Source organism: Aptenodytes forsteri, unplaced genomic scaffold (genome assembly GCF_000699145.1).
Source record: "Aptenodytes forsteri isolate BGI_AS27 unplaced genomic scaffold, ASM69914v1 Scaffold257, whole genome shotgun sequence".
Lineage (NCBI taxonomy): Eukaryota > Metazoa > Chordata > Aves > Sphenisciformes > Spheniscidae > Aptenodytes > Aptenodytes forsteri.
In genome coordinates this window covers 4,272,879-4,296,616 of record NW_008795194.1, presented here as the reverse complement: position 1 = coordinate 4,296,616, position 23,738 = coordinate 4,272,879, and the positions used below count along the sequence as shown (strand labels likewise).

The 23,738-nt window shown below is 36.5% G+C and overlaps 1 protein-coding gene across 1 annotated transcript in view; it reads left to right on the top strand.

Annotated features, from left to right (window-relative positions):
* The window catches only part of TTN (titin), a 257,627-nt gene that overhangs the window by 146,358 nt on the left and 87,531 nt on the right, over positions 1–23,738 (top strand). The window contains exons 162-195 of the mRNA XM_019471879.1: positions 202–282; positions 1,463–1,567; positions 2,087–2,164; positions 2,549–2,602; positions 2,818–2,901; positions 6,835–6,885; positions 6,965–7,360; positions 7,827–8,102; positions 8,335–8,610; positions 8,762–8,901; positions 9,387–9,513; positions 9,600–9,863; positions 9,968–10,234; positions 10,371–10,634; positions 11,162–11,301; positions 11,431–11,557; positions 11,677–11,943; positions 12,043–12,309; positions 12,813–13,079; positions 13,830–13,969; positions 14,907–15,033; positions 15,781–15,923; positions 18,417–18,540; positions 19,357–19,623; positions 19,771–19,868; positions 20,021–20,189; positions 20,282–20,548; positions 20,692–20,958; positions 21,049–21,327; positions 21,434–21,842; positions 21,946–22,070; positions 22,166–22,432; positions 23,067–23,336; positions 23,436–23,738. Of these exons, the coding sequence (XP_019327424.1) occupies positions 202–282; positions 1,463–1,567; positions 2,087–2,164; positions 2,549–2,602; positions 2,818–2,901; positions 6,835–6,885; positions 6,965–7,360; positions 7,827–8,102; positions 8,335–8,610; positions 8,762–8,901; positions 9,387–9,513; positions 9,600–9,863; positions 9,968–10,234; positions 10,371–10,634; positions 11,162–11,301; positions 11,431–11,557; positions 11,677–11,943; positions 12,043–12,309; positions 12,813–13,079; positions 13,830–13,969; positions 14,907–15,033; positions 15,781–15,923; positions 18,417–18,540; positions 19,357–19,623; positions 19,771–19,868; positions 20,021–20,189; positions 20,282–20,548; positions 20,692–20,958; positions 21,049–21,327; positions 21,434–21,842; positions 21,946–22,070; positions 22,166–22,432; positions 23,067–23,336; positions 23,436–23,738 (6,786 nt within the window). The remainder of the gene's footprint in view (positions 1–201; positions 283–1,462; positions 1,568–2,086; positions 2,165–2,548; positions 2,603–2,817; positions 2,902–6,834; positions 6,886–6,964; positions 7,361–7,826; positions 8,103–8,334; positions 8,611–8,761; positions 8,902–9,386; positions 9,514–9,599; positions 9,864–9,967; positions 10,235–10,370; positions 10,635–11,161; positions 11,302–11,430; positions 11,558–11,676; positions 11,944–12,042; positions 12,310–12,812; positions 13,080–13,829; positions 13,970–14,906; positions 15,034–15,780; positions 15,924–18,416; positions 18,541–19,356; positions 19,624–19,770; positions 19,869–20,020; positions 20,190–20,281; positions 20,549–20,691; positions 20,959–21,048; positions 21,328–21,433; positions 21,843–21,945; positions 22,071–22,165; positions 22,433–23,066; positions 23,337–23,435) is intronic.

The following is a 23,738-nucleotide window of genomic DNA, read 5'->3' as shown; positions in this document are numbered from 1 at the left end:
CATAAGCCTAGAAGACAACTGTACGCAAATAATATAGAAAAAGTATTAAAACTATCAACTTCAATCTCAGCAGTTTTACTTTTGCTTTTAATATTCAGTAGTGGACCAGCATTCGATTTGTGTGTTTGGAATGGTTAGTTGTTGGTTACTCTTACTACTGTTATGAACCCATAATAAAATCTGGAATAATATTCTTTTAAGTGCCTGGACTTGTAAAGAAACCTCGCAGAGTAATTCCTGAAGTCACTCCTCCACCAAAAGAAGAAGTTGTTTTGAAAAGAGGTATAGTAACTTGGCTCTTTTTTAAAAACCCAACATATTAACATTGTTCAGTATATTCCCCTAAGTAACATGGTTTTATGTGTGTGATACGGAAAATTACACAAAGTACTACCTGGTGTCTGTTTCTTGGGGAAAGCCTTTATAGTTGCAGGGATGAAGTGAGGATATCCTGAAAATCTGTCAGATCCAAAGGATCTGTGATGAAAACAGAGCAGAACACTGAAAATCTGGTTCCCTATAACTCTCTTCTGTTTTTTTAATCTTTGTAAAGCCTATACTAGAGTTGATAGTTTTCCACTGTCTTCAGCTTCTGGACCCCTAAATATTTCCCAGTGATAGTGTAATTGTTATTAAAGTCACATATATAGCATCTGTATTCTCTTTTATGGTTTTCTTAGAAGTACTACACAGATCACAGAACCCCGTGCTACTATTGGACATCAGTCCCCTTTCCTGCAAAGTTTGGAGCCTTCTGAATCACTTCATGCTCAATTATTGCTTAGAAAAAGGAAGCACTAATTCAAATTCTCTTTGAAACACCACACTGGGATGATTCATGCCCATCTACCTTGCAGCTGACCTTCAAATTTCAGACAACATAATAAAATATAGATACTCAGTTTTGCAGATGACAGTCTCATTAGATATCCAAGACTGATACCTGACAGGACAAAAATAAGTAAAATAAGTGAAATGAAAAACAGACATTATATAAATTTGAGCTCTCCAAATATAACACTTGATGATTTAGTCTTGTTGTCTCACTAAAGTCAATAGGAGTTTAATCCGTAATCCTGCATTTTGTCCCTGAAAATCATCTGTAACTGCAGTTATTAATGTATAATTATGTATAGTAAGTCATCATTTAAATATGATAAGAAATACATGATAAAATATAAGAAATTGTATTCTATCATAGACAGTTAACATCGACATTTTCCTCTCAGATGGACTGCTCTTAATAAAAACATATTTTTGCTCTAGATGACTTTGAATTTTAAAAGGCTTTCAGAATAGTAACTTGAATAGTTACACAAAATCTTCCATTTATATTGAACTATATCTTTTACATTCTTGTTTCTTCATGATTGATGATATATTTTTAATCTTTTGTCTTATTCACCATCTTATTCTTCTGTTTACCTGTCCTTTAAAAACTGAAACTCCTTTTCTTTTAAAGTTCTTAAAAAAAAACCAGAAGAGGAAGAACCTAAACCAGAAAAAGAACCTAAACCAGAAGTTAAACCAGTACCTACACCAGTAGAAAAAATTAAGAAACCTGAAGGTACTAGATCACATTCAAATCTATCTGATAAAGTATAATTAAAAAAAAAAAATCCCACTTTTAAGTAGTATTCTCTGAAATTCAGGAATGAAAGTGAGATTTTAAAAGATGGCTTGCATTAACCTAATTGTGTAAACTAAAGCTTTGCTGAAAGCACATCCAAATTTGACATCCACATTTGGGTCTGAATTCTGCATTTTGGTATTGTTTCTCAATCTTCAATGTGTATAGAAGAGAACTTTACAAATATTTTATAATACTGCTAAAAATATAACTACAGTGAAACAGTTAATCCAAGCATTCTTTTAGTTGTTTTGCAAATATTTGTCCTTTTGTCCATTTAGTGTTTCTAATTTATTCAAATCTCACTCTTAAAAATACACATTCCTAAACCTTATGAATATCTGAAACTGTTTATGTCTAAAAAGAATGAAAACTTTAAAATACATTGGAGATAATTGTATTTGGGGATTCAAGGTGTTTCAATATATCTGTCAAAATAAAAATAATATTTTAAAGTCCCAGAAGTTCCTAAGAAGAAAACGGAGATACCTGTCATAAAAAAAGAGGAGAAACATGTGCCTGAACTGCCAAAAGGTACAGATGTGTGGTGCTCTTTTTCCTTATTGCAGCAACTAAATGATATTCATTTCTAAATATCATGGTATATTAACCTAATGCATTACTATCATCCAGTCTGTCCATGACTATTGTGTCATGATTAACCACTTTGCATTCTTCTAGATTCCTTGTTGTCTTTAATTCTTCGGTGCTTGAAAAATTCATCTTTTTTCCATTGTATCTTGCTTTACAAGAGTTCATCTCAAGTTAATTTCTTGCTTTCTGGCTAAGTAAAATATAAAACAACAAATTCTGTCTTTGATTAACTCCCTCCGTATTGTTGCTTCTACCTTTAATGCTCAATGGGATTACAAAACATGGAAATTGACCTATTTGTACTTGTTGTGTTTGAAATACCAGAACCTAAGCAAGCAGCTATCCCACTTCCTGGGCCTGAACCTAAACCTGCAGTAGGTAAGAATTCTTCAGTCATGAATACCAGTGCAGCCTTTTTTGTGTGTCTAGTATTTTCCATTCAGAGATTTCTGGCTAAAAGGACATTAAACAAATGTCTTTAGTATTACTAAGACTGGAACTTTCATACAATCTACAGAACATTTTAAAGAACATAGTACTTAAAATTATTTATTAAAACAAATATATGAGAACTCTTTTTTTTTTTTCTACAGCTCTAAAATCTCCAAAACCAGCAGCAGAACCAGCACCAGCTGTTACTACTCCAGTGACAGTCCCAGTGGTTGGAAAGAAAGCAGGTATTTATGTTTACCCTATGCTATTGATAGGTTTTTTCTCTCTGAGATACCTAAATACCTTCAGGATAAAGAGAATGACTCATATAACTCATTCATTACAGGAATATTTGAGGTCCTATTCAAGGATCTTGTTATTCTAGGTACTGTCACCTAATCTAAAAGACAAGTGTCTCTAATATACCACAGAGATGAATCTGTGTTCTTGTTTCTGGATGGTGATACATGTGCCTTTATTTATTGTCCTACTATGAAATTTGTGTATTCTGTTGATTCCTTGATGTTGCTTACGTCCTGATGTATGTCTTGGGAACTGCATCTTGTATTTTCTGTATAGCAAAAGAAAGGCAATTCTTGTGTTGTTTGGTTTTCTGCTTTTAATTCATTACTGAAGTCCTGAGGAAAAGTGTTAGTGGTGTTGAAGAACTAGAGTATTGCTACTTTCATTTGATACGCTTAGGACCCCAGATCATATCCTGCTGTGAAAAAAGAACTGTGAAGAGTCCAATTCCTCTGAAGCACTCTGAGCCTGAGGTCCATTAGTAGAGCTGATGTACATGCTGCTTGCCCATCATTCAAAGGGCCTCATGTTACAGTAGAGCTCAGATCTTGGGCACTTGAGAAGCCTAATCATGAATGTCTCTTGGCCAGTGATTTGGTGATGTAGCCAGGCCTGCAGTGGCATAACTAACCCATTTTATATAGGTGGCCAGATAGGCTTTAGAAAGCTGTCATTTTCTGCTACTTTTAACCTGGATTGGATTTAAACTGGCAAACTGGTGGGACAACAGTGTACCGTAACAGTGGTTTACTTAGGTCTTCTGTACTGTTTGTGTGTGCCATTCTTATCTTTCTTTTGTTTTGTGATTGTGTTGTAAGTTTTCTGTTGTGTGGAGAAAAAGTGTTCTATGTTCATTTTATTTCAGGTATAGCTGGAAATTTTGTCTTAAAATATATTGTTCCTGATGCTTATTCTTATGGATTTTAACTCTCTAAATTACCTGTGAAACCTTTGTAGCTGCAGAAAAGCCTGGTGCACCATCTGTACTAAAGCATAGAGGTAAAATGCCCCCAGTGGAAGAAGAAAAGCCCGAGTCAATTGTGCTAAAGAAGATTTTGGTTGAGAAACGCTTGCATGTAAAAGAGAGAGTGAGTCCTAAGGAGACAGTTCTGGACATTCAGACAGTAAAGCCACTTGAGTTTAAAATCTCACTGGAAACAGCTGATGGAATATTGAAGCCAGAGGGAGATGAGCAGGAGAAAGTGGCTCTTAAATATTTTATCTTGGCTCCTGAAGAAGAGGAGCCAGAAATGACACCTATAATTTCAAGAAAGACTACCCTTACAGGTGAGAAAATAGAAGTTGCAATAGATCACATTACTTATGCAAAGGATGAACCACCACTACCTGATGAGGAATTGAAATGGATTTCTATAGCATCTGAACATGCGGAAAGAGATTCTGGAGAAGAAAAGGGGGGTGAAATTAAATTGGTTGTTCATAGGGAAGATGTTATAGAGGAAGTCTCTGACAAGTTTAGTGCTCTTCAAGAAGGAAAGATATCTGTGCCTGAAAAACAAGAGGAAATTGAGTCAACTTATGTACCTAAACATATACCCAGAGAGCCATATGAGCCCAGGGAACAGAAAAAACTTCTAGGAAAAGAGAGAAAATCAAAAATCAGTCTGCAACCTGAAGAATTTCCCATTAAGGGTAAAACTTCATTTGTAAAGGATATCACAGATGAAGGAATAGCTGAAACTCCCCTGCTTAGAAGGGAAGAAGAGAGAGGAGTTTTTACTCTAGAGAAATCTGAAGTTCCTCTTGGAGAATCCATGAAGGAACATGGCATACAAAATAAAACTCAATGGATGAAGAAATCTGGTACCACAGTAGCTGAAATTCCTATAGATAAGATTCTTAATAAAGAAGCAAAGAAAATGGAAAATAATCAAGATGATGAGAAAGATGAGAATCTGGACTTTACATCAGCAGAACTACATTCCTTAGACCTCTCTGAGGAGACTGAACCAGCACTGAGGAAAGATGTTGACCTAGAACACCCCACTGAAGATGAGGAGGTTCCCAGAGAAAAAGCTTATATAATCTTTAAACCGTCTGTTCTTAAGCCACAAGTAGTGGAAAGGAAAGCAAGAGAAAAATATTCTGCAGAGGAAGGAGAAGTTCATTACAAGGAGGGTTCAGGAAAATTGTTGACTGAGAAAGCACTCCTAAGTGATAAAAAACCAGGCAAAAAGATTATACCAGAGACGGAAGAGAAAACTACCTTCAGCACTCACTTAAAAAAAGACAAAATTAGATGGTCAAATGCCCCTGAAAAGCTGCCTGTGGAAAAAGAAGAATTTGATACAGTGTTTACAGGAGAAGGAACGGAAGGTGAAGTTTCCATAGGAGAAGATGAAAAGGGAGTCAAAGATGAAATAGTTGACAGATCTGAGTCAGTAAAGAAAGTTCCTTTTCAGCCACCAGGGAGTCAAGATAAAAAACAATTTCAAGAAGTTCATACCATTCAGGATGAATGTAAAGAAACTCCAGCTCTCAAAAGCAGCAAAGATAAAACTGAAGAAAAGAAATCTTCTTTGACTGTGGAAGAAGTGAAGCTTTCAGGAAAAGAACTTCCAGTGACAGAAGGTATATCAGATGAAAAAACATCAGCTAAACATGGCATTGGAAAAAGCACATCTATTCCCATGAAAAAAGAGAAGGGAAAGCTTTCAGACAAGATATCATCAGGCAAAGGAATCCCTGCAAATGGAGAAGTTAGTTACTCCTCAAGCATAGGTAAGATAACTCCCAAGAAAGCAGAAGGAGAGAAAGAATTCCGTGAATCAGAACCTGCTCGCTTGATTGAGCAGGCCAGTAGACTTTCGAGTGAGAACAGGAATTTGGATGCACCTGGAGAATCACGTGAAGTTCTGGAGGTTCCTGCAAAGTCTCATGCAAAGCGAGGTGAGGAAGATTGCTGCCAAATTCTTCCACGAAGTGCTTGTACTATTTGCTTCAGGAGAATACCATTTGCCATTGTGATGTTTGTTTTCGTTCTTTAACACCGTTCACATTTCCATATAGTCTGTTAGCTGGCTGTATTGGCATTCAGCCCCTCTTGACATGTTTGTCTTACCTGTCTGTACATATGTCTGTGTGATCAATGTTCATTGTCTTAGTCTTACACTTTTATAAGACTGCATAAATCATGTTGTGTGCCATTATCTTCTCAGAACTCACACATTTTTTCTAGTATTCATTCTTCCATCCGCTGCAATAAAATCTGTCCTGCATTTCATTCATATCATTCGCTCATTAAAAGTATCTTTTATATTTCCCTTCACAAAATGATGATGAGAAGCAGCATAGCATGGGAAATATTTTCAAAAGTCTGGGATGATTCATCACAATTTGGGAAACTAACAGAACATTCCCCACTTGTGAGAGTATCACATTGTCCTGAAACATGTATTTAATTTATACAACTTATATTTCTGTTGTCTTCATTAGTAAAAGTGTGTGCTTTTTCTACAAAAAACCCATATAATTTGTAATAGGTACTTAAGCTATTTTGGTTGACAGGTGGGTATTGATCAAGCGCCTAATTGTGAGTAAAGTGTCAGGGAATGGCAGAATTTTACAAAATAATGGGCAGGACAATAAATTGAGGAACTAGGAGCTCCTAAGCTGCCTTTCAGTCCCCACTGCTGAATATGTTTCTTTCCCATGCTTCAAGATATTAAACTTACCATTGAGATATAGGCAGTATAAGTTGTATAAATATATACATATGTTTATATCTTCCTCCCCTTGTACGTGTATATAGCTAAAGGAAGAGAAAATCTGATTTGTAAAAGAAATGTTTGTCTTAATTTTAGTATGTATGTTTATTTAACTACATTCCTAATAATATTGCTGTTCTACTACAGAGGCCAAGCCACCAAAAGAAGAAACTCCAAAGGGTATCAGTCCAGTCAAAGGTAGGATACTACAAGTCAATATCTACAAGCAAAAGCAATAAATCAGTATTAGTTATTCATTTCTGAATCTGAATTACAGCCAAGAAGACACCTTCACCAGCAGATGCAGAAAGAAGGAAACTGAGGCCAGGCAGTGGTGGTGAAAAACCTCCTGAAGAGCCCCCATTCACTTACCAACTCAAGGCTGTACCACTGAAGTTTGTCAAGGAGATGAAAGATATAGTGCTAACAGAAGCTGAATCTGTTGGGTCTTCTGCAATCTTTGAAGTCCTTATTTCACCATCCACTGCGATTACCAGCTGGATGAAAGACGGCAGTAACATCCGAGAGAGTCCAAAACACAAGTTTATTGCTGATGGCAAAGATAGGAAGCTGCATATTATTGATGTCCAGCTGTCAGATGCTGGTGAATATACTTGTGTATTACGGCTGGGGAACAAAGAGAAGACCTCTACAGCCAAACTTATTGTTGAAGGTATTCCCTGTTTCAAGTTTATCAGTAATTTAAAGGCTAACTACTCCTCAAGCTAGAAGTACTGGTACTTTGTGAATTTACAGTGGTTGGTAGATGCATCCTTTTGTTTCCATCAATCACTACACATATTGATTTAATATGTAAGGCATTTCTGCATCACACCTTCTGTATATAAATGAGACAAATCAAAATGGCCTCAAGTTGCGCCAGGGGAGGTTTAGATTGGATGTAAGGAAAAATTTCTTTACTGAAAGAGTGGTTAAACATTGGAAGAGGCTGCCCAGGGAAGCGGTTGAGTCCCCATCCCTGGAGGTATTTAAAAGACGAGTAGATGAGGCACTTAGGGACATGGTTTAGTGGGTGGTGGTGTTGGGTCGACGGTTGGACTTGATGATCTTAGAGGTCTTTTCCCACCTCAATGATTCTATGATTCTATGATTCTATGAAAATGTTGTGTTTCCCACAGAACTCCCAGTGCGGTTCGTGAAAACTCTTGAAGAAGAAGTCACTGTGGTTAAAAGCCAGCCACTGTACTTGACGTGTGAGCTTAACAAAGAAAGAAGTGTGGTCTGGAGGAAGGATGGGAAGATCATTAAAGACAAACCTGGGAAATTTGCTCTGGGCATTATTGGTTTGTCACATTCCCTCACAATCACCGATTCAGATGATGCTGATGCTGGCACTTACACTGTTACCGTGGAAGACTCTGAGCTGTCATGCTCATCTTGTGTTAAGGTCGTAGGTAAGCAATCAAAATCGTGTTCTTCTTTCTCTGTAGAATATTTGGGCTGTTTTAAAATTAGGAAAGCTTTTTCTCATAGTATTACAATATAAATGGACAGATAAGATTTTTACAGCTATTAAAAGCTTGTTGTAATACAAAATCTGTCAGTGCTATTTCTTCTATTTATGACCCATCTATTTGTAGTAGAAGTCTGCTAAGCTGTATTTTTATGTAACTTTTTGTCATGCAGAAGTGATAAGAGATTGGTTAGTAAAACCCATAAGAGACCAGCATGTGAAACCAAAAGGAACAGCTACTTTCACCTGTGACATTGTCAAGGATACCCCAAACTTTAAATGGTTTAAAGGAGATGAGGAAATCCCTGCTGAACCAACTGACAAGACAGAAATCTTGAAAGAAGGAAATAAAATTTTCCTGAAAATCAAGAATGCTGGCCCTGCTGATGTTGGGGAATATTCAGTGGAAATTGAAGGTCGCAGATACCCAGCTAAACTGACCCTTGGTGGTAAGGAAGGTTTTATTTGTGTTATATTTATCAGGTCATAGGCCAATGTTCAAAAACCTCTAAACAAACAAACAAAAAAGGTAACCTTAATTATTAAAAAGCTCTATCAAAACTTGACCTAATTATATATGTGTTCATTTGTGCATTCTAGAACGTGAAGTTGAACTTCTGAAGCCATTAGAGGATGTTACAGTTTATGAGAAAGAAACAGCAAACTTTGATACAGAAATATCTGAGGATGATATTCCTGGTGAATGGAAGCTGAAAGGAGAAATCCTGAGACCCTCACCTGTAAGCATCCTTGACTTTTACAACAAAATTTATTTAAATTTAAGCACTCTGAACAGGTTCCCTCGAGTCTTTATGGTAAGATCTTTGCAGGTCTGTCATTGCTACTCAGTCCAGAACGTAGAAAGGCTAAGCATTATGGAGATTAAAAAACACTGGTCCTCTAAGTAAGAATTATAAGCTATAAAAGCTAAGTTTTGGAGGGCTTCATTTTCTCAAGGATTACAGCACATTATTCAGACAATAATAAAAATATCCCACATACATTGGTAGGAATGATGCTGACATTTAAAAGAAGTGTGGAACACTGAAGAAATGTACTCCATTTTTTTATTATTCAGTAAAAGTGTTAACTTCCCTTGAAAAACAATTCCAATCTTTCTAGCTGACTCTTTACTGTGTATAAAATATTTATAGAATCCCTTTATTAAAAATACCTAGCAGTAAGGCATTGGCATTGTACTTACCAAAGTCTGTCATCTCTCCAGACATGTGAAATCAAAGCTGAAGGAGGAAAACGGTTCCTAACCTTGCACAAAGTCAAGTTAGAGCAAGCTGGTGAAGTCCTTTACCAGGCACTTAATGCAGTTACTACAGCTATCCTGACAGTGAAAGGTACAATGCACTATTGAGTATGATATCAACTTAAACACAGTTCACATGGAGCACATTACAAATGATGTGTTCTGTTTTGCTTCCAGAAATTGAACTGGACTTTGCTGTGCCTCTAAAAGATGTTACTGTCCCTGAGAGGCGCCAAGCAAGGTTTGAATGTGTCCTTACCAGAGAAGCCAATGTTATATGGTCTAAGGGCACTGATATACTCAAGGTTGGAGAAAAATTTGACATCATTGCAGATGGAAAGAAGCATATTCTTGTAATCAATGATTCTCAGTTTGATGATGAGGGAGAATACACTGCTGAAGTTGATGGCAAGAAGAGCACAGCAAGACTGTTTGTGGAAGGCAAGTATCTTCTTATGAACAAAACAATAAAAAATAGATAAAGAATGTATCTTTTAGAACCACATTAGCCTTTTTCTGATGGTATTTATGTGTCTATATTACAGGTGTGAGGCTGAAGTTCATCTCACCTCTAAAGGATCAAACAGTGAAAGAAGGGGAAACAGCTCACTTTCAGTTTGAGCTTTCTCATGAAGGCATGCCAGTGAAATGGTACAAAAATGACAAAAGACTCCACACAAGCAGAACAGTTTTTATTACTTCAGAAGGCAAAGTTCATAAACTAGAAATGAGAGAAGTAACACTTGATGACATCTCCGAAATAAAGGCCGTAGTCAAGGACTTGAACACACAAGCAAACCTCAAAGTCTTAGGTAATTACATAAATAATTTAAAATATGCTATCTAATATGTATAAACATTTTTATAAGTAGAAAGTGACAAAATATTGATGTTTTAGTACATTTATATTATTAATTTACCATTTCATATCCACTATGCCTTTTGTAGAGGCTGATCCATATTTCACTGTGAAATTACAAGACTACAGTGCTGTGGAGAAAGATGATATTACTCTGGAGTGTGAACTTAGCAAAGATGTGCCAGTAAAATGGTACAAAGATGGTGAAGAACTAGTAGCTTCCAACAGAATTTCCATAAAAACGGATGGCTTGCGCTGTATCCTGAAGATCAAGAAGGCTGCAGAGAGTGATAAGGGTGTTTATGAGTGTGACTGTGGAACCGACAAGACAAGTGCTAATGTCAGCGTTGAGCGTAAGTTATCATGCCTTGGCTAAAGCAAAGTACTGAAACCTTTGTAAAACAGTGTAGACAGACAGATACTCTCTAGAGTACAACACCAAAAATTGCACCTTTAGAAAACATGTTGTTATGATGAATAGCTGAAATATCTAGATTTACAATTATTAAGAGACAATATATCTTAAGATATATAAATGGCTGTTGTAAATACAGTGATGATCAATTATTCTCTATGTCCATTTACAGTCAGGAAAAAAAGCAGTTAGTTTAATTCACTGTAACAGATATCTGGGTTAATTATGAGGAAGAATATTCTTACTAAAAATAACTAAACTTTCAGACATATTATGGAAGGGGGTTGTACAATGCCCAAACTTGCAGCTTTTTAAAAAGAGGTTAGATAAACATTTATCAGTGATAGCATTTCAATATCCTGAAGAAGGGATAGGGAGAGAGTTGAGATCCTTTCCAGTACTACATTTCTATGCTATAGAATGAGTGAGTAAACAGATGTGAACTTTTGGGTTTTTTGATTTTAGCTCGCTTAATTAAAGTGGAGCGCCCACTGTATGGAGTGGAAGTATTTGTTGGTGAAACAGCACGTTTTGAAATTGAAATTTCTGAGCCTGATGTCTATCCTATATGGAAGCTAAAGGGAGAAACCCTAACACCTTCACCTGTAAGGCTTCTTCTTTATTTTTAGACCATGATTTACACTAGAAAAAACATATTTAATAATAATGTCTTCTGAGTGGTTTCTTAGAATATTCATATTTGTGGTGGGGGGGGTGTGTTTCTTTATCACCAGGACTGCGAAATCATTGAAGATGGGAAGAAGCATACTCTTGTCCTTCATAACTGCAAACTTGATATGACAGGAGAAGTGTCTTTCCAAGCTGCTAATGCTAAAAGTGCTGCTAATCTGAAAGTGAAAGGTACAGTCTGCACTTTGCCAACATTGGCATGTGTATCTCAGGGCATTAGAACAAATCCAGCAGCAGAAAGGTCTGTATGAACCTATCACTGAACTGAAAGTGCTCTTCCTTGATTTCAGAATTGCCTCTCATCTTTATCACTCCACTAAGAGATGTGAAGGTCTTTGAGAAGGATGAAGCCAAGTTTGAATGTGAGGTGTCCAGAGAACCCAAGACTTTCCGCTGGTTAAAAGGAACACAAGAGATCACTCCTGATGAAAGATTTGAAATTATTTCAGAAGGAACAAAGCATGCTCTGATTATTAAATCTGTTGCGTTTGAGGATGAAGCTAAATACATGTTTGAAGCTGAAGATAAGAGAACAACTGCCAAACTAATTATTGAAGGTTTGTCTGACTTTGCCTTTCTAGGAAAGATTTGCACTATAGTCCTTGAATAGTTTTTATTGAGAACATTATTATTCATGAAATGTTATGTTGTGATAGGTATCCGCCTGAAATTCATTACTCCTCTCAAGGATGTAACAAAAAAGGAGCGAGAAACTGCAGTGTTCACTGTGGAACTCTCCCATGAAAATATCCCTGTTGTCTGGTTCAAGAATGACCAGCGATTACATACCAGCAAAGTGGTTTCAATGACAGATGATGGCAAATTCCATACACTCACAATCAAAGATCTTACTATTGATGATACTTCTCAGATTAGAGTGGAAGCTATGGGCAAATCCTCAGAAGCTAAACTCACTGTTCTTGGTAAGAATACCCAAAAGAATTTATATTATGTATATTACCAGAAGAGTCTTATTAATGAAAAATGGCGATCAGAAAGTCTTGGGGTTGGTTTTGGTTTGCTTTGGTGGGGTTTTTTGGATTTGGCCTAAATCTACATTGTGATTTTTGACAATTTTACGATTTGTTTGTCTTCTTTGGGTCTCCATTTCCCCATTCACAATGGATAATTAAAATAACTTTAAAATTTCATGCAACTGTTGCAAAATTAACTATTAGATACTTAAATGGTGCTTGAAACTCCTTAGAGCACCAAAACAATGTTGTCAGTAATATTAGTAATACGTTGAACTGTTTCTTAGATATTGTTTTCTCTTTTTGCAACAGAACTCTGTAATATTTATAAGGACTGTATTTAATCCTTCCTGCAGGGCATAAGCAAGAAATGTTTTGTATGGTAAGAACTAATTATCCTTTCTGAAAGACTAAAACTTCAGACTGAAACATATCGTAACTTTTGCTTGCAGAGGGAGACCCTTACTTCACTGGGAAGCTGCAGGATTACACTGCTGTAGAGAAAGATGAAGTAATCTTACAATGTGAAATCAGCAAAGCAGATGCCCCAGTGAAATGGATGAAGGATGGCAAACCAATTACTCCATCAAAGAATGTCGTTATTAAGGCTGATGGTAAAAAGAGAATCCTTATCCTCAAGAAAGCTTTGAAGAAAGACATTGGACAGTATACTTGTGACTGTGGTACTGATCAAACCTCTGCTAAACTCAATATTGAAGGTATGGTTATTTTACTGGGCTGCTCTGTAGTAGAGATCTTTTGGGGTCTGTTAGAGATTGAGGGAATCAATCACTGTTTGTTTGGTTTTTTTCCCTCCAGACCGCGATATTGAGATTATACGTCCACTATACAGTGTGGAGGTGATTGAGACAGAGACTGCTAGAGCACCAAAACAGTATTGTCAGTAATATTAGTAATACGTTGAACTGTTTCTTAGATATTGTTTTCTCTTTTTGCAACAGAACTCTGTAATATTTATAAGGACTGTATTTAATCCTTCCTGCAGGGCATAAGCAAGAAATGTTTTGTATGGTAAGAACTAATTATCCTTTCTGAAAGACTAAAACTTCAGACTGAAACATATCGTAACTTTTGCTTGCAGAGGGAGACCCTTACTTCACTGGGAAGCTGCAGGATTACACTGCTGTAGAGAAAGATGAAGTAATCTTACAATGTGAAATCAGCAAAGCAGATGCCCCAGTGAAATGGATGAAGGATGGCAAACCAATTACTCCATCAAAGAATGTCGTTATTAAGGCTGATGGTAAAAAGAGAATCCTTATCCTCAAGAAAGCTTTGAAGAAAGACATTGGACAGTATACTTGTGACTGTGGTACTGATCAAACCTCTGCTAAACTCAATATTGAAGGTATGGTTATTTTACTGGGCTGCTCTGTAGTAGAGATCTTTTGGGGTCTGTTAGAGATTGAGGGAATCAATCACTGTTTGTTTGGTTTTTTTCCCTCCAGACCGCGATATTGAGATTATACGTCCACTATACAGTGTGGAGGTGATTGAGACAGAGACTGCCCGTTTTGATATTGAAATCTCTGAGGAAGGTGTCCATGGCAATTGGAAGCTAAAAGGAGAAGCCCTGACTGAATCAGCTGTAAGCAAGTATTTCAGGATGTTCCTTACGTGTGTCTCAGCAATTTGCGGGGAGATAGGTTGTGAGGGAGAAGAAGGTGGCTGCAGAAACTAAGTGAAATCTCTTTCTGCTTTCAATAAGGGTCACTATAATAAAAATACTGGGTTTTTTCATTAATAACTTTTAAAATGTAGTATAAACTTAATCCAAAATAATATATAAAATAGCTAAATAATAAATGATTTTACATAAATAAGTACATTCTGTATTGCTAGTCCCTAACAATCACGTATCCAAAGTACAAAGACCATTTAAAAACACAAACTTTGGATTGTCTGCAGTTTTTGAGTTATGTTTGGTTTAAATAGATGTAGATCACATTTTCAAACTCTTTTCCATTACTATGACAGCTAAAATTAATTTAAAATGGTATAAGGCTCAATCAAATATTCTTAATTCCCTGCTGGAAGGATCTGGAAAATTAAGAAACAATACAATCACAACTGGCAATAATTTGGCAACTCTTTGATGTAATAGTACCGGTGTGAATAATACACAAAGATCAGAAGTTCCATGAAAATCAGTGTCTGGATAAGAGAAAAGGACCCTTCTCAAGGAAAGGTCACAGCACAAGCTTAGTAATTTCTAGTTCTCTTAGGCTTCTGACTGGTCTACATATGGATATATTGGATAGTCAATCAGCACATACCATTCACCAACATGAATATGATGCCTCTTGCCCTTTCTTTTAAGAGGAAGCAGACTGTATTAGGAAGCAACTTTGAAAGGAAAGGCCTATGAATGAAAGTTTATAAGGTATATTGCAGTTGGCAGTGGGCCTAAGTGTTGTGAATGGAGGAGGAGATAACAGATGCATAGTATGAGGAGAAGTAGGGGCTCTTGTGGCGAGGAGCACAAAAAAGGTATTGAAAAAATTGTTTCACTTCTCTTTTTGCAGGAATGTGAAATCAAGGAGGAAGGCAAAAAGCACTTCCTTACACTGTACAATGTACGCTTAGATCAAGCTGGTGGCGTAGATTTCCAAGCAGCAAATGCCAAATCTGGTGCTCACCTTCGAGTGAAACGTAAGTGTATTTTAATCTGAAATGAATTAAGTGAAAACAAGGTACTCATTGCCTCTCTGGAACAGGTGGACAAATCTCTATACTGTATTGAACCCACAACAATTCTTTCCAGAACAGCAACTCAAGGATTAATTACTCAAGCCATCTTAATTTTTTAGTTAAGGAATGTCTTATATGTTTTTTAACCTTGTATATAGTTTATTCATATAGGAGAAGTAAAAATAAGGAGATGGCGTTGAAGGCTGCTTCATGGTCTGGCATCATATGTTGTTATGAAATCAAAGTGTTACAAGCAAAGGTTTTACTGCATTAAAGTATCATGTTAACCTGAGAGGATGGGATCACAGTGATATCTGGGGATAGGGTTAAGAGCTTGATGGACAGGGACAGACCACACAGTTGAAGACCACTTGTTTCCCACTCCAATCCTAGCCCTCACTATTTTGGAAAACACATGCCTTATCTAGCAAGAGGCATGCAAGGCTTGGCAGGGAGACAGATGCACGGCAACTTTCCTGCTGACCTTGTTCAATTTAAAGAAACACGCTCTGCAAATAGGAAATTTTAGGTGACCAGCCCTCCCCCTAAAAACCCAGAGTGGCCTCTTCTATTTAGGGAATTTAAAGAGCAGCATTGCGATGTCTGTCTCTCTTGAGGGAAGCCACCATGGAGATTAGTACATAAGGGCAGCAGCTCTCTCTTGGGTAGAAGTGACTAATCTGAAAATGATGTCTTCTCCTTACCAAGCTCGAGTAATTGGCTTGCTGAGACCCCTCAAGGATGTAACAGTGACAGCTGGGGAATCAGCAACCTTTGATTGCGAACTCTCTTACGAGGGAATCCCAGTAGAGTGGTTCCTGCAAGGAAAGAAACTGGAGCCCAGTGATAAGGTAAAGAAATTAAACTTTATTTTTCCTCATGTTTCCTCCTCCTTCCTCTCTTTCAACTCTCTTCCCCTTCTTTACTTATCATTTACTCTCTGCCAGTAGAAGTACTAAGGCACAGCAATACAATAGTGCTGCTGTGCCAAATGGTAAATCCTCACTAAATCAGATATAGCATTTTTTTCCCCAGAAATGCCAGTATTCTGGAATACTACAAGAATTTATCATACAAAGGGAAACTAAGGTTCCAAAATATCAATCATTACAACAGTGATTTTGTGCCTGATTCTGTTGGAGACTCAACCACAGGGGTACTGAATGATTTTTGCTCAGGTTAATTGTAGTTACAGCGAGAGGGTTTTGAAAGGTGCTATCAGGAAATGCTTTTTTTCTCCTGAATGCTGAGTTGCAGTCCAGTTCTGCATATAAGGGGATTAAGAGGATTCAAATTCCATTTCAGGCATTTGTTCTGGCTCTCCAGATAACTTTCTGGGCAGATTTGCTTGTCAAGCACTTCTCACTAGCTATTTTTAACCCTTCATCAAGTGCTGGCTCTTAACTCTGAGGTCTGAGCAGCCTGGAATGCAGTGAGTTTAATATTTAAAGTTAATGGTAGGAGAAATACATAAAGAAACATAAAATATAAATGGATATCACTGGTTTTAAGACTTCTTTTTCACATACTAGGCCTAAGGGAAATAATGCAAATGAAAATACAAATTGGCAACCTCAGACAAAGCAAACTTTCAAGGCATTACATGACCTAGCAAACTTTCAGAACCGGTAATAATGCTGCTAATAATACTTTGGTACAGATTTTTTTCTTTTAAATACAATTTTTAACATTTTTTTTTTCAGGTTTTACTAGATCTTTCTGAGCTTCACTAGATTTGCCTAAATAAAAACTATTTCATTAAAAAAATAGAATATCAAAATAGGAAAAGAAAAACCAGTCATGGTGATAAGTGATTTAAGTATTACAGTATTACAGATATTACAGTATTTAAGGACAGATAAACAAAATTGAAACTCAGCAGATGAGACGTAACAAACCAAGGTATTCACTTTTGAGTCTAGGAATAAAAATGTGGAAAGCTATTGATCAGTGCAGTGGCTTGATAGTTATTACTGCCTGGCAAGAAAAATATTATAAGTTCAATATTCTGTATGATGGAACATTATTTTGTTCTTATCTGTCTGAGCTATCATTTTAATTACATGGGAAAAAAAAATCTAGGTTTTCATTCACTTTACATATACAGTCAAAACTGTCATTTAACTTCAGTTGAAATTTTATCAAGAAGAAATTCAGAATAACCCATATATTTACTTGATGCATCACTTTCTGCCCATTTAAAATAGCCTCTTGAAACCCTTTTACTACTGTCTTCAAGAATCAATCTAATTGTACAAGTGTTTCATTTCAGCTCTTTTTAATTTAAGCCATTATTTTACCTCTGTGGCTGGCATTCAGCTGTACACATATAACCTTTATTGAAATGACTTATTTGTTTATCTTTATTGCTTATCTTGGTCAAATATATATTTGGCTTCATCTCAATCTTTTTCAGATGAGCATTCACTAGAGCTAGTTTTCAGGGACACAATGACCATTTGGGAGGAAGGGCAGCCTCTTAGTTCCTTCCTTCCCTCTGAAACAAAAGGGACTGCCTTCTCAAAAGTAACATAATATTTTTCGCTTCTTCCTTAGCAGAAGCTCGCTTTTCCCCTTTATTTTCTAAACCAGCATCTACTACTTGATCACATACTTCTCTGAAAATAAATAAATGCAATTCTGCAAGAGCTATGTTAAAATTTATGGCATGAATGAGTAGCAGCCCTCTTAATGGCTGCAATGCAGGATGTATCCTTGAATGCCCCAGGTCCACTCCTAGAGAAAAGGGGTGTTTGTGTAGGAGTAGCCCAATACAAACTCATGATCGTAAAGTAGTTTCAGCAATAGATCAACATGGAAATGTTTTTTTAGGCAAATTTTTTTACCAAAATTTAATAATAGAAAGTCAAATTGGCATTTACAAAAGAATGTATGAGGGGAGTGCCAAACCTCCTTATATCTCTAAAAGTTTTTACTTTAGATATAGCCAGGAGTAATACCAACTTTTTCCTATAAATTTACTTATTTTGGTATTTATTAGTACCTGTTCAAAATAAACATGACCTCAAGTCAGCCTCATTTTGAACTTTGATAGTAGACTCAGGTTTTCTAATAAAAGGACACAAATACCTTAAAACATGGGGAAACCTAAAATTACAATTTCTTGTAAGTGAAAGGACAAAACAGAAATGATTCTCAAAATCCTCAAAGCATTTGTGTCTTGAGCTATACCTAGTCTATGCAAAAGGAAATTATTGAAATTTCATATGAAAGTAAATGCCCAAACTCCACAGATAACAATAAATAGCAATGCTATTTCATTAAATATTTCTTAAATATTTGTTGTAGATACTTACAAAGGGTTTTTGTATGTACTTTATAAGGTCATGACACGTGCTGAAGGGAGAGTTCACACACTTATTCTTAGAGACGTCAAGTTAACAGATGCAGGAGAGGTATCACTGACAGCAAAAGATTTCAGAACACAAGCAAATCTTTTTGTGAAAGGTAAGTCAGTCATTTTAATTATACCATAGTCAGTGTTAATGGTCCATTCATGATTCACCTTGGAATAGGATGTTAATATACACCATATATCAAATTAGTAGGATCATACATAAAATCTTTATGCTTCGCAGAAAAGCTGAGGAAAGGGGGAAATAATGGAAATGTGTCAGACGTGGAGATGAATCAGTTCATTAGGATTTCCAGGGCTTCATTGCAGACTTGAACATTCAGTTGGCCTCAGGATGACCTGCAAATACTGGCTTTTATGGCTCCCGATGGCTTTTTTCTGTTCTTTGGAGTATCCAGAAACCTATGAGAGCACAACTACACCATCAGTCAAGTGACATAACATTGACTGTATACCCGCTTGCACTGCTTGCAAGCTGTGTATGGCTAAGAAGTCAAAAAACTGCACACACTTCTAACTAATTTAGTAATTCAAGGAAAAATTAAAAAAATCATTCCTTAAGTTCAGAGTGTAACTTCAGAGTCACTGAGCTCACATGGGTATAGTTCAGCTAAAGAAACTGAGTTGCAAGGCTTTGTGATGATTTGTGAGTAAAAACCCCGTGGACAAGGATATCATTCAGTCTAATCTTACAGTAGGCTGAAAATGAGGAAATTAGCTGAATTAACTGAACATGTCTGGGCATTAAAAATAAAAAGTAAAAAAAACCCCTTCAGCAGAGACATCTAAGAGCCTTTATGATTATTCAGTCAAGGAAAATTAGTAAACAGTATCTGACAGTTCTGTGCTAGCAGAGGGCTGGCTATAATTTAGATCTTTTCTACCAAAAATTTATCTGTTTCTTTTAGAACCCCCAGTTGAATTTACTAAACCACTTGAGGACCAGACTGTTGAAGAGGAGGCCACTGCAATACTGGAATGTGAAGTTTCCAGGGAAAATGCAAAAGTTAAATGGTTCAAAAATGGAGAAGAAATTCACAAAACAAAGAAGTATGATATCATTTCTGATGGCAGGGTCAGAAAACTCATTATCCATGGCTGCACACTGGATGATGCAAAAACATATACCTGTGATGCTAAGGATTTCAAGACATCATGTTTTCTCAATGTAGAACGTGAGTCATTTACAATTTTCTACAAAATGTGTAAGCGTTATATACGCTATGTTCTAGTGTCTATGACTGGCAATAATATCAATGTCAGCAGTTTATTCTTCTCTACTGGAGACTTTCCTTTACTAAAAATTTTCTTTTCTCTTATAGCTATTCGTGTTGAGTTCCTGAAACCCCTAACTGACCTTGAAGTTAAAGAAAAAGAATCTGCTCGGTTTGAATGTGAAATTTCTCGTCCAGGTGTCAAGGTCAATAATAATACTTTTTAATCTGAGTAACTCCTTCAACTAAGCTTTTTTTTAAATTGACAATTTTATTGTGTTGTTACAAAAGAACACACAACTGAAACCTATGATGAGTGTGTTAATATTAATAACCACGTTTATTTGTTCTAAAACAGGTGAAGTGGTTTAAGGATGGCATTGAAATTAGAAAAGGCAAAAAGTATGACATAATTTCCAAAGGTGCAGAACACATTCTTGTTGTCACTAAATGTGTCTTCGATGATGAAGCTGAATATGCCTGTGAAGCAAAAACAGCTCGAACTTCAGGCCTACTTACGGTGATAGGTAAACATAGTGTTTTAGAATCTAATCTATGAACAAGAAAAAATTTTTTTTTTATTAAAGGCTTTAATCATCTTTCTAAATTCTTGTTGCAGAGGAAGAGGCTGTTTTCACAAAAAATCTTCCTGATCTTGAAGTAAATGAAAATGACACTGTAAAATTGATCTGTGAAGTTTCAAAGCCTAATGCCGAAGTTACTTGGTTTAAAGGAGATGAGGAGGTGCCTGATGGTGGTAGATTTGAACACATTTCTGATGGCCGAAAGAGAATTCTTCTCATACGTAATGCTCATCCTGAAGATGCTGGCAAATATACTTGCAAGCTCCCTAGCTCTAGTACAACAGGAAAACTTACTGTACATGGTAAGAGAGTTACTTTGGTGGCCTTTTTTCCTAGAAAAAAAATTAAAATAAAAAAAAATTAAAAATCAGTAAGAATACACAACTTGGTTTATTCTCTTCATAAGTAAAAAATCATATATATCTACAAAAATGTTTTCTTTCAGAACTTGCAGCAGAATTTCTTACCAGACCACAAAATCTTGAGGTGCTTGAAGGAGACAAAGCTGAATTTGTCTGTTCAGTATCCAAAGAGGCAATTACAGTACAGTGGCTGAGGGGTGACACAGTCCTGGAGCCTGGTGATAAGTACGACATCATCTCAGATGGCAAAAAGAGAACACTTGTGGTTAAAGACTCTATTCTAGGAGATGCAGGAAAGTATATTGTCATGGTTGGTGAAGCTAAAGCTACAGCACGCTTAACAGTGATTGGTAAGCTTTATTTTATCAATGTGCAGTTGATATTTTGTTGCATTCCTTATACTGCATGATGTCCTATTTCTTCTATTTTCTCAATTTCAGAAAAACTCAGGATTATAACTCCCCTTAAGGACCAAGAAGTTAATGAGGGTCAAGAAATTATCTTCAACTGTGAAGTCAATAAAGAAGGTGCCAAAGAGAAGTGGTACAAAAATGATGAGGCGATATTTGATAGCGCAAAATACATTATTGTCCAGAAGGATTTAATTTACACTCTCAGAATCAGAGATGCACAGTTGAAAGATCAAGCTACCTATACCATCTCACTGTCAAACCAGAGAGGCGAACACGTCAAAAGCTCTGCTGCCTTAACAGTATTAGGTAAATAACTTGCACTGCATTAAATTTATTTCATCTTCTTACATTCAATTTCACATGAGGATCATAAGGATGTAAATTAATCAGTTTGGGTTTTTTGTCTTAACAGAGGAGGATCTCAGAATTGTTGAGCCCCTTGAAGACATTGAGACCATGGAAAAGAAAACTGTCACATTCTGGTGCAAAGTCAATCGCCTTAATGCAACCCTCAAATGGACAAAGAATGGTGAAGAGATCATGTTCAACAAGCGCATTTTGTACAAAATTGATAAATACAAACACTCACTCATCATTAAAGACTGTGGGTTTATAGATGAAGGTGAATACACTGTTACTGCTGGACAAGACAAATCTGTTGCAGAGCTTCTCATCACAGAAGCACCAGCAGACTTCATTGAACATCTCCGGGACCAGACCGTCACTGAATTTGATGATGCTGTCTTTACATGCCAGCTTTCCAAAGAGAAAGCCAGTGTAAGATGGTACAGAAATGGAAGAGAAATCAAAGAAGGCAAAAAGTATGTACATTTTATTATGCTTGTTAATACACTAAACATGTTTGCTTTACTTTGTTGCTTTGTCTGGAAACTAAAATACTGCTTACTTTTCTCCCTCATAAAGATACCAGTTTGAAAAGGATGGAAATCTGCACAGATTAATCATAAAAGACTGTAGACTAGATGATGAGTGTGAATATTCCTGTGGAGTGGATGACAGGAAATCTAGGGCAAGACTTTTTGTTGAAGGTATGAGTAAAATTGAATAGGATTCATTTCTTCATTATTTAGTAATAATAGAAACAATACACAAATAACACCAAATTAATTGACATTTATTTCAGAAATCCCTGTTGAGATCATCCGACCACCACAAGATATTTATGAAGCTCCTGGTGCAGATGTCATCTTCATGGCCGAGTTGAACAAAGATGGTGTGGAGGTCAAGTGGTTGAGAAACAACATGATTATCGTCCAAGGTGACAAACATCAGATGATGAGTGAAGGAAAGGTCCACAGGCTGCAGGTGTGCGAGATAAAGCCCCGTGACCAAGGGGAATACAGATTTATTGCCAAAGATAAGGAAGCTAGAGCTAAGCTTGAATTAGCTGGTAAGTTGTTTGCTTTGTCTTTCTTGTATTAAATCTTAGATTAGTGAATTAACTATTTAACTAAATTGATTTTTGTTCTTTCAAAGAGTTGAATTAAAATGAATACACAATCAGGCTGAGACAAGTGCAAGTCTGTTAAACTCTATGAATTATAATTCAGGCAACAAACATTTTTTATTATACCACGCTGATCCAACTGTTGAGGAAAATACAGGTCACTTTTCAGTGTCTACACCAAAGAGCATGAATTGAGCTTAAAGGACACAGAACCTTTTCAGTAGGTCACTGCAGATCTAAAACATGAAAATTATTTGGCCTACTCATTTCAGTCATATAAGACATTTAATTCCTAATTTGTCTATTTTACAGGATCAGACCAATAAAATACATTACATTAAATTAATGCTCAAAAAGGAACTCCCTCTTCCCTGATTTTATAGGATGACACAGTACATACCAACCAGCCTGAGTTTCTTTCTCTGGAGCAATCAATCCAATGAGTATATGAAGGATTTGCGTAGAATTCACATAACAGCTCCTTTTACTTTTATCTGGTAGTTTCTTTGCTGACTACACAAATATATCGGGGGTTTTTTATATGTAAGTACTTACTTGTCACATTCATCTTCCTTAGCTGCACCTAGAATCAAGACTGGTGATCAAAACCTTGTGGTTGATGTTGGGAAGCCTTTAACTATGACCGTTCCATATGATGCCTACCCAAGAGCAGAAGCTGAATGGTTGAAAGGGGAGGAAAGTCTGCCCACAACAACTGTTAATACAACAACTGACTGCACTACCTTCAAAATTTATGAAGCAAAGAAATCAGATAAGGGAAGGTACAAGGTTATACTTCGCAACAAACATGGCCAGGCAGAAGCATTCATCAATGTAGAGGTCATTGGTAAGTATTCCCATTATTAAAACCTTGCTTACTATTTGTTTAAGCCAGAGCACAAAAAAAAAAGATGTAATACCTAAAATATTGTCATATCTTTGTTAGATGTTCCGGGTCCAGTTAGAAACTTGGAAGTCACTGAAATTTATGATGGTGAAGTTGGCCTCGCCTGGCAGGAACCAGAAAGTGATGGTGGAAGTAAAATAATAGGCTATGTCGTTGAAAGACGTGATATCAAGCGTAAGACCTGGATTATGGTCACTGATCATGCTGAAAATTGTGAATACACTGTTACTGGACTTCAAAAAGGAGGAGTTGAGTACCTCTTCCGTGTTAGTGCACGGAACAGAGTGGGCACTGGTGAGCCAGTGGAAACAGAGAGACCTGTGGAAGCTAAGAGCAAATTTG